The sequence below is a fragment of the Puma concolor genome, chromosome B4, assembly GCF_028749965.1.
Source record: "Puma concolor isolate L17-30 chromosome B4, mPumCon1.1.hap2, whole genome shotgun sequence".
Lineage (NCBI taxonomy): Eukaryota > Metazoa > Chordata > Mammalia > Carnivora > Felidae > Puma > Puma concolor.
Genome location: NC_141673.1, coordinates 94,932,899 through 94,946,772, shown reverse-complemented (window position 1 = coordinate 94,946,772; position 13,874 = coordinate 94,932,899). Strand labels below are relative to the sequence as shown.

Sequence of the window (13,874 nt, the reverse complement as noted above, 5' to 3'; positions counted from 1 at the left end):
ATCCAACTCTGACTCAGGTCACGATTTCACGGTCATGATCTTGGTTCGTGAGTTCAAGCCCTACATCAGGCTTTCTGCTGTCAACATGGAGCCTGCCTCAGATCCCCTCTCCCCCTCTTGCTGCCCCTCCCCCACTGGTGCACATGCTCTCTCTCTCTCAAAAAATAAACTAACATTAAAAAAATAAATAAAACAGTTTCATGAAAAGGAAAGATTTAAGTACCATGAGAATTGAAGAAAGCCACAATGGGGGCTTTGTTCCTTCTAGGCAGGTCCTGATTACTGGTGTAAATGTAACTCTGATCATGTTTCTATCCGCTGAGGAGGACCTCAGCTACTTTCCAGTTCTAATGTTCAATGTCAGGAAGACAAGAAGCATTGGTGGACAAAGAAAGGGACAGAAGTTGCCTGGTAGTTCTTCATCATGACCGGAGTACTTACGGGGCAGTGAGGTAACCCTCCAAAAAGCCAGCCACAAACATGATGATCTCATTGCTCAGGGCCTGAGAACCATACCCCGCTCTGATTTCCAGGACGCCCCAGCCTGTGGTTTTCACAGAGTCATTGTAAAAGCCATAGGCGTCCCCATTCCTGTCCAGTACGTTTTTGACTTGTACTGTCTTTTCAGCAGGCATCCAGTACACAGTTGCATAGTGGACTCCTGGAAGAAAAGAAAAGGCGATAATAACAGGATGCCATTAACTGATTTGCCGATACACTTTTTCCCAGGTAACCAACGATTCCAACATAGTTGCTTTTAAGGAATCCCGTTGTATTAGAATCGGGACACCTGCCACTGTAGTTTGCCCTTGTTACAAGTGGGGAAAAACCAGAGCCTGATGAAGGGGGATGAGCTCAGAACATGGAGAACTAGGTCAAAGGTGGTGGGAAGTAATCAGAGCATCACAGAGGTGGGTCTCAATGTTTCATCCTTAGAGATGGGATTCTGGGCAAGGCCAGGGCCGGGGCTCCTTTGATCCCCTCAGCCGTTGTATCAAAGCATCCATATTCTCAGGCTCCTTATTGTCTCTCTTTTGCCTAATTCTTCACACATGACATTAGATTCCTATTTTGTGGGAAATAATATAAACTATTGCCTCTCAAGTTCTTGATATTTTTGTGAATTTATCCTGACACGTCCTGTAGCCATCTCCCCCTACTGGTTCACCTCCATCCATCTACCCATGCTATGGATTGACCCCTCTCACTTTTTTTGGGAACTTGGTTCCATCATGTGTCTTCCTGCTCCTATACCCTAAAGCTCTCTTCCTGCAATGGCTCCTCCCACTGAAGTGGACTGACATGCTCCATTGTCTCATACCTAAGGGAAAACCAATCACAGAAGATCTCTTTGGAGCCTGGGACCAGATCTGGCCATCGCCAGAATCTCTCACTCCCTTCGTGAAATTATTCCAAATATATTCTAGGGCGTGCTGGGTCAGGGGCTATGCCAAGGGTGGTGAGAGAGCTATGAATATGACTGGCCCATTTCCAGACCTCACCCCTTAGAAAGAGGCACATGCTCACACACCACTTCCTCAACTTCTTCCCTTCAGCCTGCTGCAGACTGGTATTCATCCCCATCAAGCTACCGACAGTGCTCTGGTTTGGGTCACCGATGATATCCTTGAATCTTAATGTCGCGTGAACTGCCAAAAGCCTTTGACGCTGGTGATCACTTATTCTTAAAACTCTTTCCTCCCCTGAATCTGGGACAGCATGAATCTCCTGAGTCTCCTCCTCTTCTGCCTGCTTTTACCCTCATCCTCCCCCTGGGTTTTTCTTTATCTTATACGCCCAACGCACACTTGATAACATTAGCTGGATGATTCCATAAACAAAAGAAATTCCAAATATCCAAAACAGAATTCATTTTCTCTCTCACCCATCCTCCACCTTCTGCTTTCTATCTCTGTGATCGTTCCACCTGAGACCCACGCCCATCCAGGCCTCCTCTCTCTTCTGCAAACTCATGTTGAATCAAAGCCTCCTAAGCATCTCTTCCTCCAGTCTCTTCCTCTGCAGCTCTACCTTTCCATGTTACTTCAGGTATGACAACTAGCCTTAACCATACAAAAGGCCTTTTTGAAGGTCCCTCTGACCTGTAATTCGTTCTTCATACTCTGCCAGAGTGACTTTCCTAAAATGCAAACCTGATTTGTTTACTTGCCTACCAAAAATCTTCAGTGACTTCCATTTCCTATAAATAAAGTTCTTCAGCTTATACTCTTGGCCTTCATGATCTGGTTTCTGCCTACCTATGCATCTTCATCCACTACCCCACGCACTTGGTGATCTGGAAGCCATTATGTACCACTGTCCAACCTGCCATTAGCTGGTCCAACACCTCTCACTTTGCATATGCTGTTTCCTCTGCCGAGAGTTCCTGCCTTGTTAACCACACAGCAATCTCAAAATTGCTACTTAGGATGCAGGAAGTAGCACCCACTTCATGGAGGCTCGCTTGCTCTACAAGCTCCATGTAACTTGCTCGTAGGTGCATCTTCTTTGGGCCTATCACATTGCACTGTAACTCACATGTCTTCAGCTGCTTCTAGCCTATGAACTCCTCGAGGCCAAAGACTCAGCACTAGTATATTGCTCAGCCTATGGCAGATACTCAGTATTTGTGAAAGGAAAGGAGACGGAGGAAGAAAAGGAAAAAGAGAAAAGAAATGTAGAAAGGAAATGGTACGTGATGCATTTGTTTCTTGGCCTAAGAAACTATGGCACAGCTGCTCAGGTGAAAGACCAACTTCATATTCAGGTCTTCAAAGAGGTAGGAAGAAGCCGGAATGACTCTCGGGTCCCAGACTGAGACCCAGTGGATGGATGTTGTATCATTGACTCAGAGAGGGAGCAGATGGGGAGGGAGGGAATATGAGTTTAGTTTTGGACATACTGTGTTTTTAGTGGTTAAGATACTAGAAAGTTCAGATTAAATGTTTATAAACGTTTTTTGTTGTCAACATTAGAAATGGACTCAACATTTTATCGATTTATTGTGTTGATGCAAAGATTGTCTATCATATGAGTGCTGAAAGTATAATCTTAAAACTAGAGTATCATAGCAACTTGTTCCAAGGGGGCTGGGTGATTGGCTGGGACTTGGTCAGACTTAGAAGCTAATGCTAATAATGACCCTTGAAGAATGATTCTTAGCAGGAAAGTCATTTTACTTCTGAGTGAAGTCATGACCATAATGGTGGGCTTTCTTTCTTTCTTTCTTTCTTTCTTTCTTTCTTTCTTTCTTTCTTTCTTTCTTTCAATTTATTTATTTGAGAGGGGGCAAGAGAGAGAGAGAGAGAGAGAGAGAGAGGCAGAGGGAATCCCAAGCAAGCTCTGTGCTGTTAGTGCAGAGCCTGCTTGGGCCTCAAACCCACGAACTGTAAGATCATGACCTGAGCTGAAATCAAGAGTCAGACACTCAACTGGCTGAGCCACCTAGGTGCCCCTGGTGGCCTTTCTTTAAAAATGGCTAAGTGGTTGGGGCATCTGGGTGGTTCAGTCAGTTGAGCGTCTGACCCTTGATTCGAGTCCAGATCATGATCCCAGGGTTGTGGGATTGAGCCCCGTGTCTGGCTCTGAGCTGAGCGTGGAACCTGCTTAAGATTCTCATTCTCTCTCTCTCTCTCCTTCCCTCTCTCTCTCTCTCTCTCTCTCTGTCCCTCTCCACTGTGTGTACTCTCTCTCTCTCTCAAATGAAAAAAAAAATTTGGCCAAGTGAAAATAATGACATTACTAAGCATACGTAGATTCATAGTGCTTTGTTAAACTCTGGGTGACAAATAAGAGTCTACTTGTTAATAAAGCCGATTGGCTGCAATGTGACAGCTGTGGGTAGCATCCATAGCAACTTCTCTTCTTTTGCTACCAAATGCAATAAATATGTTTTCCAGATTGATTCTGGATCACAGTGCCTTGGCCTCAGTCTTTCCCTAGCTTTCCTCACACCTTCTCTTCCACCCTCACCTCCAGTGAGTCTTGTAGGAAAGTGAAGAAAGCAAGGCTGACTATATAAAAGCAGCCCCCCCGCCCCCTCACAACTGCTGCATCAGGGGCAGAGACAGAAACAGAAAGTGTAAAGGGAAGAAGCAAGGTGAGCAAGCCTCGCCAGGCTCTTCCCTTTCTGTTCCACCCACGTGGCATGCTTTTAGCTTCGTTCCCTTTCTCTGAAACCTCAGCATTTCTCCCTGAACACTGGCCGCGGCCTTCCCTAACTTCACCTTCGATTCCAGCAGCCCCTCTGGACATAAACTTGGCTTGCTCCCTCTCCCGAGCACTCAAGGGCTGTGTGTTCACTGTTGCCGGCACTCGGTAACTTCCTGACCGCAAATAATGAACTTCTGCAAATCTGTGCTTGTTTTTGACACTAGTGCGCCTCCATGCTCGAAAGAAGCCTTTTCCCTTAAGAGAATTCGGTGATAAAAATTTTACTGCTAACACACTGACTGATTTAGCACATGCCTTGAAAATCTAGCCAGCATCTAAGTTTTACACTCCCCCCACCAAATGAGGTCTTCCCTGCCTCAAGGTTTTCTCCTTGCATCAACTCCTTCTGGTTTTCCTGGCACTGTGCTACTTTCTGATATTCTTAAATCCTTTAATAGTTTTTATTTTATTTTATTTTATTTTTTTATTTTATTTATTTTTTTTGAGAGAGAGGTGGGGAGAGGGGGAGAAGGAGACATTAGGAGGGAGAATCTTAAGCAGGTTCCACGCCAAGTGTGGAGCCTGACACGGGGCTTGATACCACGACCCTGGGATCATGACCTGAGCCAAAATCAAGAGTCAGACAGTCAATGGACTGAGACACCCAGGTGCCCCAATTAAATCCTTTAGTAGTTTAAGCTATTGCACGTTTCCATTTTTTTTAATTAAAAAAATTTTTATTTTATTTTAAATTTATTTATTTATTTTGAGAGAGGGAGAGAGAGCGAGTGAGCAGGAGGGAGAGAGAGAGAGCGAGCAGGAGGGGCAGAGAGAGACAGAGAGAGAGAGAGAGAAGCCCAAACACACTCCATACTGCCAGCACAGACCCTGACGCGGGGCTGGAACTCATGAACTTTGAGATCATGACGGGAGCTAACACCAAAATGTGGACGCCCAAATGACCGAGCCGCCAGGCGCCCCTCTATTTTTTTTTTTTATACATCTCCATGTTGGGAGGCAGATGTTGTGAAAAGGATAAGCAGTAGCAAACAGGTAGAAAACTATACTTTTAATCCCAAACTAGCTTTACACCAACTCTGTGAAGACAGAGTGGTCCCGCTTACCAACGTATACCCTGGGAGCGCTGCACCTGGCAAAAGACTGTTTCTGGGTGAGTCTAGTTTAATTGCATGCGTTCTTAAAATGAAAGTGAAGTTTATCAGGCCATTCACAGAAGTTAGTCAAAGCAAGTCGTTATGTCTTCAAGCTCAGGGAAGGGGTTTGGGATGGTTCAGACACCCAAGGGGAAAGTGACACGTGTTGATATTTTCCCCAGAGTTGTTAACAGGGAAATGAGATTTAAAACTTTTTAACAGCAACGTCTTCAAAGCCAACGCATTTGATAAATATCTGGGAGCGTTACTTTATAAAAACAAAGCATTTTTCTTCTATAAGATAAAAATGGAAGAGGTCACCTCATTTTTATATTACTCTGCACATCAAAACCCAAACGCTCACATTAAATTTATTGACTTGTGTATTCTAATATTTTCTATGAGTTGTTTTCAGCTGGAAAAAAAAATCTGAACACTGTCTTAGCATTTGTAAAATAGTCATAAGTGGCTTAAGTCGCCCTCTCCCATATTTGGAACCTAATTTCCCGAGCACTTCATTCATGACAAAGTAAGTGGTTTTCAACCCAGAGCAATGAAATTTTACCTAATATATTCAGTAAGTTAGGAAGAGAAAAGGAGGAAGAAAGGGGAGGAAGGATACAAAATAGGTAAGAGAAAATAGTTTAAAAATTAAGATTGCAACTTAAAGCTATTCAGATTGAGTTTTGCTAAGTAGTGTTGACTCTGGTCCTTAAAGTGTTTTTCTCCTTTACGTCCACTGACCATGATCTCTCAGTATCTCTTGGCATACCTTGGCAGTATACTTCCCCACTTCCCTTCTTGGGAAGGGCTCAGTAAACTGCTATCTGGATTTTAGATTTGATTTGGCTCTTCATCAGAATCACTAAGAAAATAACTGATTCATGAATGAACGACCTCCAGGCAGCAAAATTGTAAGTGTTTCAGCTCTCACTCCCAGCGGAAATCAGAGCCTGGGACTCTTGCTGGATGGAGAACTATTTTGGGAAAGTGCTCCCTGGGAACGGGGATGGGGAATGGGGAAAGTGAGGCCAGGAAGGAGGGAAAAGCTAATTCGAAGGTGCGATTTGAGATGGCCCGAACAGCGGTGTAGATAAACCCCTGATGACCCCATCCCAGGGATGGAAGGAAGAGCATTTATCCACCTGCTCCATCCTGCTTTAGGCAAAGGCTGCCCTGTGGGGTGTTAAATCCCTCTTCCATGGTTTGCAGATGCTCCAGTGCTAGGTGGTTACCACGCCAGAGAAGCTCTGAGGTAGAAAGCAAGGAATCCCTACAGCGTGGCTAGGGTGATGTGCCTTACTTTACAGCTTCAGAAGCTCGAATAAGGGCAGTGAGAAGGTGTGAGGTGCAATGCATAACGTGCCCAATATATTAGGTAAGTAGAGAGGGACATCTCTTTTAAAAAATAGTGTCAGGGGTGCCTGGGTGGCCCAGTCAGTTAAGCGTCCCACTCAGGCTCAGGTCGTGATCTCCTGAGTTCCTGAGTTCAAGCCCTGCGTTGGACTCTGTGCTGACAGCTCAGAGCCTGGAGCGTGCTTCGGATTCTGTGTCTCCAGAGCTCTATCTCTGCCCTTCCCTCACTCCAGCTCTATGTCTCTCTCTCTCAAAAAAAGTGAATAAACATTTAAAAAAATAGAGTCAAAGACACAAAACGCTAATGTAGAAAAATGCCGAGACATTTGCCTGGATATGGAATGATCCCTTTCCTTCATTCCCTTGGAACGTACCTATTCCTCACTGCTAGTTTAAATCAAAATTCTTGCTAAAAGTCTTATCCACTTGGCCCCTTTCTGATTCTGCACTCTTAGCTCACTCCTCATCTAGAACACTCTTTAGTTTACATGTATTTGGGTGAATTTGGTTCACAAACTTGAATTATAAGCTCCTTGAGTATCAGAGGTGGCGTCTGTTACTTCATTGTATTGACTCCATCGGGCCTATCAAAGTTTTCTATTGATTATGTGACTGCCTACATCCCGAACTTTCACACCAGCTGGGAAGGTCACACTTTCACCCTAGCTGGGAAGGGGACAGGCTGGTATTGTCTGTATATTAATTCTAATGGTGAATTCGAATTTTGGTATCTTAGGTTTGCAAATGCTGGTTGGAACAATTCGCCACTACCTCATGTGCTGGGATTGTCACTGCATTTGCAAGGCTAACTGACACATTTTGGAGCAAGCCTTGAATCAAGAGACTTTCACAATTTCCCCCTGGAAGACTGTAACGTGATACCTGCTGTTTGCGCGGATGAGTTTCAAGTTTTAAAGTTTCCTCATAATTTCACTACCTCTCTTAGTTTCATCTTTTACTGCATTAAGTTCCTGTTTTGCAGTAGTACAAAGAATCAACATAACAGTAATAAATTTTCTAACTACATCCTTTAAAAAAAATTTTATCCATTTATTTTGAGAGAGAGAGAGAGCAGTGGAGGGGCAGAGAGAGAGAGAGAGAGAGAGAGAGAGAGACTCCCAAGCAGGCTCCACACTGTCCACACAGAGCCTGATGTGGGGGTCAACCTCACAAATTGTGAGGTCATGACCTGAGCCAAAATCACGAGTTGGGTGTTTAACGAACTGAGCCATCCAGGCGCCCCAGGAGGCTAGGTAAAGTTCAATCTTCAAGTGATTGTGAAATATAAGTTGTAGGAGCAACTGGAACTCACTCCATTTTTTTTTTTAAAGATGAAGCACAAATGCATTTTAAAAACTTAAAAAATTGAACAAAATAAATCCTTTGAGATTCATTCCATTTTTGGTGCTGCTACCTCTTTTGCTATCTTAATAGTTAATGCTTTATAATTTAGAATCTTTCCTCCACCCCCCAAAAAACCCTAAAAGATAACAGGTGACAAAGTAAAAATAATGTGTAAAAGAGTGTGGAAACAAAAATTTCTGTTTTGTACGTCAGACATGGTTCCAAGCTGGAGTTTACATGATTCATAGCTTACCTATTATGAAAAGTTTTTAAAAAATATTCTACCTTGATTTAAAGACTTGAAGGAGGATCCTCTTACATTTTCTTCTGGAGAAAGACTTTGATCTTTGCTGTCAGATTCACATTTCCAGAAGGACCAGGAAACTAATTTTAATAATAAAGGCGAATGGGCACTTTCCCCAGAAGTTGTTCTGGAACTTATCTTGTACACATTTTTATAAACAAACTGATAGAGGGAGAGCACAAGACAATATTCAAGTTTACCAAGAACACTGACTTCTTTGGAGTCTGAAACCCCAGGACAATGGGGATGAGCTGTAGGAAGATTTAGCGAGGCTCAGAAAGACCAAAAAGAGTTGGGAAATTCTTGATTCAGGATTAAATCATGATGAATAAAATTGCATTTAGAGGGGTGCCTGGGTGGCTCAGTCGGTTGGGCGGCCAACTTCGGCTCGGGTCATGATCTCGCAGTCCGTGGGTTCGAGCCCCGCGTCGGGCTCTGTGCTGACGGCTTGGAGCCTGGAGCCTGTTTCGGATTCTGTGTCTCCCTCTCTCTGACCCTCCCCCGTTCATGCTCTGTCTCTCTCTGTCTCAAAAATAAATAAACGTTAAAAAAAAAATAAAAAAAAATTGCATTTAGAGAAATCAAGGTGATTTCAACCAATCAGTTATAACCCAGGAAAGAGACCTAGGGCACTGCTCACTTTTCTGCAGCACCTGCTTAACATGCTGGTGTGTACTCCAAATCCCTGAAACGTTGGACCATGATTAAGGAAAAAAACCCTGCTTTTATAACAAGTTGTTACTTCACAGCACGTAGACTATCATCTGCAATCCTGGTTGTCTTATCAAAAGATCCATGATGACTTTCCAGAGAAGGGAAACTCCAATGGCCAATAGTAACGGTCACTCAGTTATACATCCCCCATGGTTCGGGGCGCTGTCTCCCACAACCACCTTATGACACAGACACTACAATACCCACGTTACAGAAGAGGAAACTGAGGTACAGAGATAGTAGATAACTGGCTGAAGGTCACACAGTAAGTATGGGAGCCAGGACTGAAACACAGGCAGTCTGGCTCCATGGTTTCTGCTTCTAGAATTCCATGCTACCTCTCTCATATTACACTTCCAAAAATGAACTGCCACAGAAAGAATGAACACATGGAGCAACTACCTCAAGTGAATTTAGAAATAAGAAGGCCCTCAGAGTTAAAGGATCAACTAAGAATAGCCTCAACCAAAGATCTACCAAGGCACCTTAAGGAGACTGAACAGCTCCCAAGACGGCAAATCCCCCACAACACATAAAGGTATTAGCCCATCTAGAGAGGCAATGGGTTGGTCTCCGGTGGGCACCGGTGAGTCATGGAAGTGTGGAAGAGGCAGTGTCCCAGAGTCAAGGGCCAGCTGTGCCAGACAAGCGTTGTCTAGGCCAACGGAAGCCTCAGTCTTACTGGGGAGCAAATCAATCAGGCCTTCAGCCTGAGAAGCCCTGATATTATCTATCTGGTGTAATTTGATTATAAGAAAGTGGCTGGGGCAATCTGCTCAAACTTAATTATTGGTATTTTGGTGAAGAGACTCGGGTGAATCAGCTTCTTTGTATCTGATCAGCTCTAGAGCTCGGGAGAGAATGCATTTCCAGAATCTAGCCCTGCAAGTCCAGGGGCCAGATTTGGAACCAGTTTTACCAAAGCACATGCCAACTTAAAAGTTCTCGGCAACCAACTCATCTCTTTCCCTAGTGATGTGACTTCACTCTACACACCACTTAGAAAAATTATGTAAGACATTCCTAAAAACAAATATGGGGCTTTTCAATCTGGAAGGATAAAGGCAATGCTATTAAATGGCTGAAGTCTATAACAGTTTGAAAGACAGGCAAGGATGAATGTGCAATTGTTTGCCAATGTTTCTGTAGGAATGAAGCTACCAAGTAAGCTTTAAAAATTAAGGATGCTTTTGGATTAATAGGTGCACACTGGTAGCTATCAAAATCATCCCAGGGAGATGAAAATGCAATCCCTTCAGTGTTTGTTGGGTACTCGTCAAATTCAGAGTACCGAGCAGGGCACTTCAGAGAAAACATGACAAGCAAGAGGTAGCAAAGGCTGTCAGTCTAGCAGAAGGGTAAAACAGAGCAGAAAAGTTGCACCGGAAAGCAGGTTACTATGGGTGGAACAAAGGAAACAGATCACGTCTGTTCTTTTTTTTTTTTTTTTTTTTTTTTTTAAATTTTTTTTTTCAACGTTTATTTATTTTTGGGACAGAGAGAGACAGAGCATGAACGGGGGAGGGGCAGAGAGAGGGAGACACAGAATCGGAAACAGGCTCCAGGCTCCGAGCCATCAGCCCAGAGCCTGACGCGGGGCTCGAACTCACGGACCGCGAGATCGTGACCTGGCTGAAGTCGGACGCTTAACCGACTGCGCCACCCAGGCGCCCCAGATCACGTCTGTTCTAAGTAATCAGTGTGGGCATCACCAGCTGTTCCACAAGACCATGGTAAGAAGTCTTTTCCGGATTGCCAGGCACAGTGCTGTCAGGATCACTGGCCGAAGAAACTTCCTCGCTCTTTGCCTTGACTCCTGACCAAACTGGCCTGGTGTCAGCTGATTATTTGGAGAACTCAGTGTAAGCAGCTGTTTCTTGTCAGGTGATAACTTCTTAAATAAACAGTGCCTCATCTTCAGAAAAACAATATCTCTACCTCACTCCTCAGGCTGTCCCCTCCATCTAATGAACATTTAAAACAACCCAGGGGTGCCTGGGTGGCTCAGTTGGTTAGGCGACCGACTTTGGCTCAGGTTACGATCTCCCAGTTTGTGAGTTCGAGCCCCGCGTCGGGCTCTGTGCTGACAGCTCAGAGCGTGGAGCCTGCCTCGGATTCTGTGTCTTCCCCTTTCTCTAACCCTCCCCTGCTCACCACGCTCTGTGTTTCTCTGTCTCTCAATAATAAATAAATGGAAAAATAAATAAATAAACAAACCCGAAAACTCCAGAGGAACAGAAAAGTTAAAGGGTTTCACTCATCATTCTGGACACAAAAAGCCATTTCCGTTTCTGGAGCACTTTCTAGCCTGTCCCAGGCACGTCTGAATGAGCAGCTGGGCTAAAAGTGTGGCATGAGCGCCACCTCCATATCCCAGGCAAGGAACAGAATGCAGGTAAATCAGGAGTCAGGGGTCTGGGGGTGCATGGCTGCTGATCTCAGAGGCCCAGGCAGTTTAAAAGACTGGAAAGATTTAAGAGTGGTAAGTGGGCAAGTTGTGAAAGCAAAGAGCTTGAAATCTGGTAACTGTGGTTGCTTGTCGATGGAAGGTGGTGTAATAAGAATCAGTACACTCATTTGGGAAGGGGTTTGCTCTCCCGAACTCCACCCTACTCTTGCACAAGTTCAGCACAGAAAAGGGCTTATGAAATAAACTTAATCCTCCCTTAATATTACTGTTGAAGTCTTTCAAGTGTCTATGGTTAATCTTGGTCTTATCCATTGGGAAGAAAACTGATAAATCCAGGAGTTTTTTTGTTCTTGTTTGCTTTTTTGTTTCGTTTTGTTTTTGTTTTTTTCACAAAGGGTATAGATTGGTGTTAATATCTGTAAGGATAACACCTGTTTTACAAAGGGGGTTGTATTTAAGTAAATGCCATTTGTCAACTCAGCAACGACTTCACTTGCTGTGTATCTTAACCCAGACTACTGAATTTCTCTCAATTTCAAACGTTCTGTAGAATGAGGATAACAAATCCTATTTAGGGTTGTGGTAAGCATTAATAGGAAAAGCCCTTTAGCACATCGCCTGGCACATAACAAGCTGACAATACCAGGTTGCGGTTATTTTAAACCAAAGTCATTGGCAGTTGAGAAGCAAAACTGGCAGTCCGGAATCAGACCTCTAAGATGTGAATAAATACATTTTATTTATAAATATATTTATATTTAAATATTTTATTTATTATTTATTTATTATATTTTATTTATATTTTATTATTAATTTATTAATTTATTATATATATATTTATTATATTTATTATAAATATATTTATTTATACTGGTTTTTTTAGGACCAGTAGAGAAAGGCTCAGCAAGCCAAGTGTCGCGCAGGAGCGAACTGATTTATTGGCCAAGAATTCTGGCCAACACTTCTTAAGTTCGCAGAAGCACACCCCGTGCCCTTCTCGGGGGCCATCCCGGAGCTGCGGCGGGCCGCAGCGGGTCCGGCCCGTCCTCCCGCCCCGCGGCGTCCGCCCAGAACCCGGACACCGGCTGGGAGTCAACTTGGCCGAGCCCGGGCGCGGGCGCGGGCGGGAGCGCACGGAGCGGCGGCGGGCGCAGCGCGGGGCACGCAGGCGCCTGTCCCCGGACTCCCCCTCCCCGGGGCCTCAGGTCCCCGGGGCGCGCATGGCTCACCTGCCAGGCTCGGCGACACCGCGGCGGCCAACAGCAGCAGCGGCAGCAGCGGCGGGGTCGGCGGCGCGGACAGGCCGGGGCGCCCGTCCCGGCTGCGGCGGGCCATCGCTCGGCGGCCGCGACCTCCCCCGGTTGGACGAGGCAGCTGTGGTGAGAGCGGCTCTAGGGCCGGCTGCACGGCGCAGCGTCTCCGAGGTTGGGGCGTCCCTAACTTCCCTCTTCCATTAGCCCTGCCTGTTTGGGGCTTTTAGGGGCGAGGAAGCCTCACGTGGCCTTGGGAACAACCTTCGCCCCGCCGGGCCCCAGTCTAGGAAAGGCGGGTCCTTTCTGACCCTTTAGCACCCTGTGGGCTGGGCTGGGCAAGTTCCCCAGCTGCGCTTATGCGATCTGGAGAGGGTACGTGCCACTTTCCCTGCCCTCGTCGGGCAGTTTTGCGGCCCAAGGTCTGAACGAACCAGTTCACATCAACACCGCTAGCCTCTGTCGCCAGGTTCGGCCACTCGTCTGTAGCTGCTGGGATGAGGCACCCTGGGCGATGGTGACAGGCATGCCCCTGCCTATAGGCAGCTCTGCTTCTTTGCCATTCTGCAGTGGTCTTCACGGGTCCCCTAATGCCTCAGTGATCAGTGCCCCTCCATCTCGGCTGTTTAACCTAGATCCATTTGCTGCAGCCCAGGACTTTCGCTCCTTTGCCGTTCTCTCCATTGGCTGGAGCCACCACTAGAATGTGATTCAGACGGGGCTGAAACTAGATCTATCCCTGAGTTCCCGCGAAGTTCCCATTTCCGGGGGGGGGGGGGGGGGGAGGTCAGTTGACATTGTGAAGTAGGCAAAACTATGCCTTGGGTGACATTGTGAAGTTGGCAAAGGGTGCCCTAGGTGACATTGTGAAGTAGGCAAAATGCATTTTATTTCTTCCATAAGCATTTGTTGAGCCCATCTTAGGTGCCAGGTGCCCGGGATATACAGACAATCAAGAGCATGTCCTACCAGACAAGAAGGGACAAAGCCCTATAAATAAACGGGTGCTCGGAATTTGCCATTAGTACTGTAACAGAGCTATGGTTAAGGTACAGTGTGGGAACCCAGGACCGGGACAAGCCACTACAGATTGGGGTGGGGAGGCGCTAGGTACCCCACTCTCTTCTCTTGGTCTTTCTTGCAAGCTTAACTGAGATGTCAAGGGGAGATGGGAAGGGAGGACAAGAAGC

General features: G+C 45.6%; 1 protein-coding gene across 1 annotated transcript in view; it reads right to left on the bottom strand.

Annotated features, from left to right (window-relative positions):
• PLBD1 (phospholipase B domain containing 1) overlaps positions 1–13,415 on the bottom strand; it is a 54,171-nt gene extending 40,756 nt beyond the window's left edge. The window contains exons 1-2 of the mRNA XM_025930087.2: positions 12,664–13,415; positions 442–661 (exon numbers count right to left, since the gene is read on the bottom strand). Of these exons, the coding sequence (XP_025785872.1) occupies positions 442–661; positions 12,664–12,769 (326 nt within the window). The 5' untranslated portion in view covers positions 12,770–13,415. The remainder of the gene's footprint in view (positions 1–441; positions 662–12,663) is intronic.
• Positions 13,416–13,874: the final 459 nt, after the last annotated feature.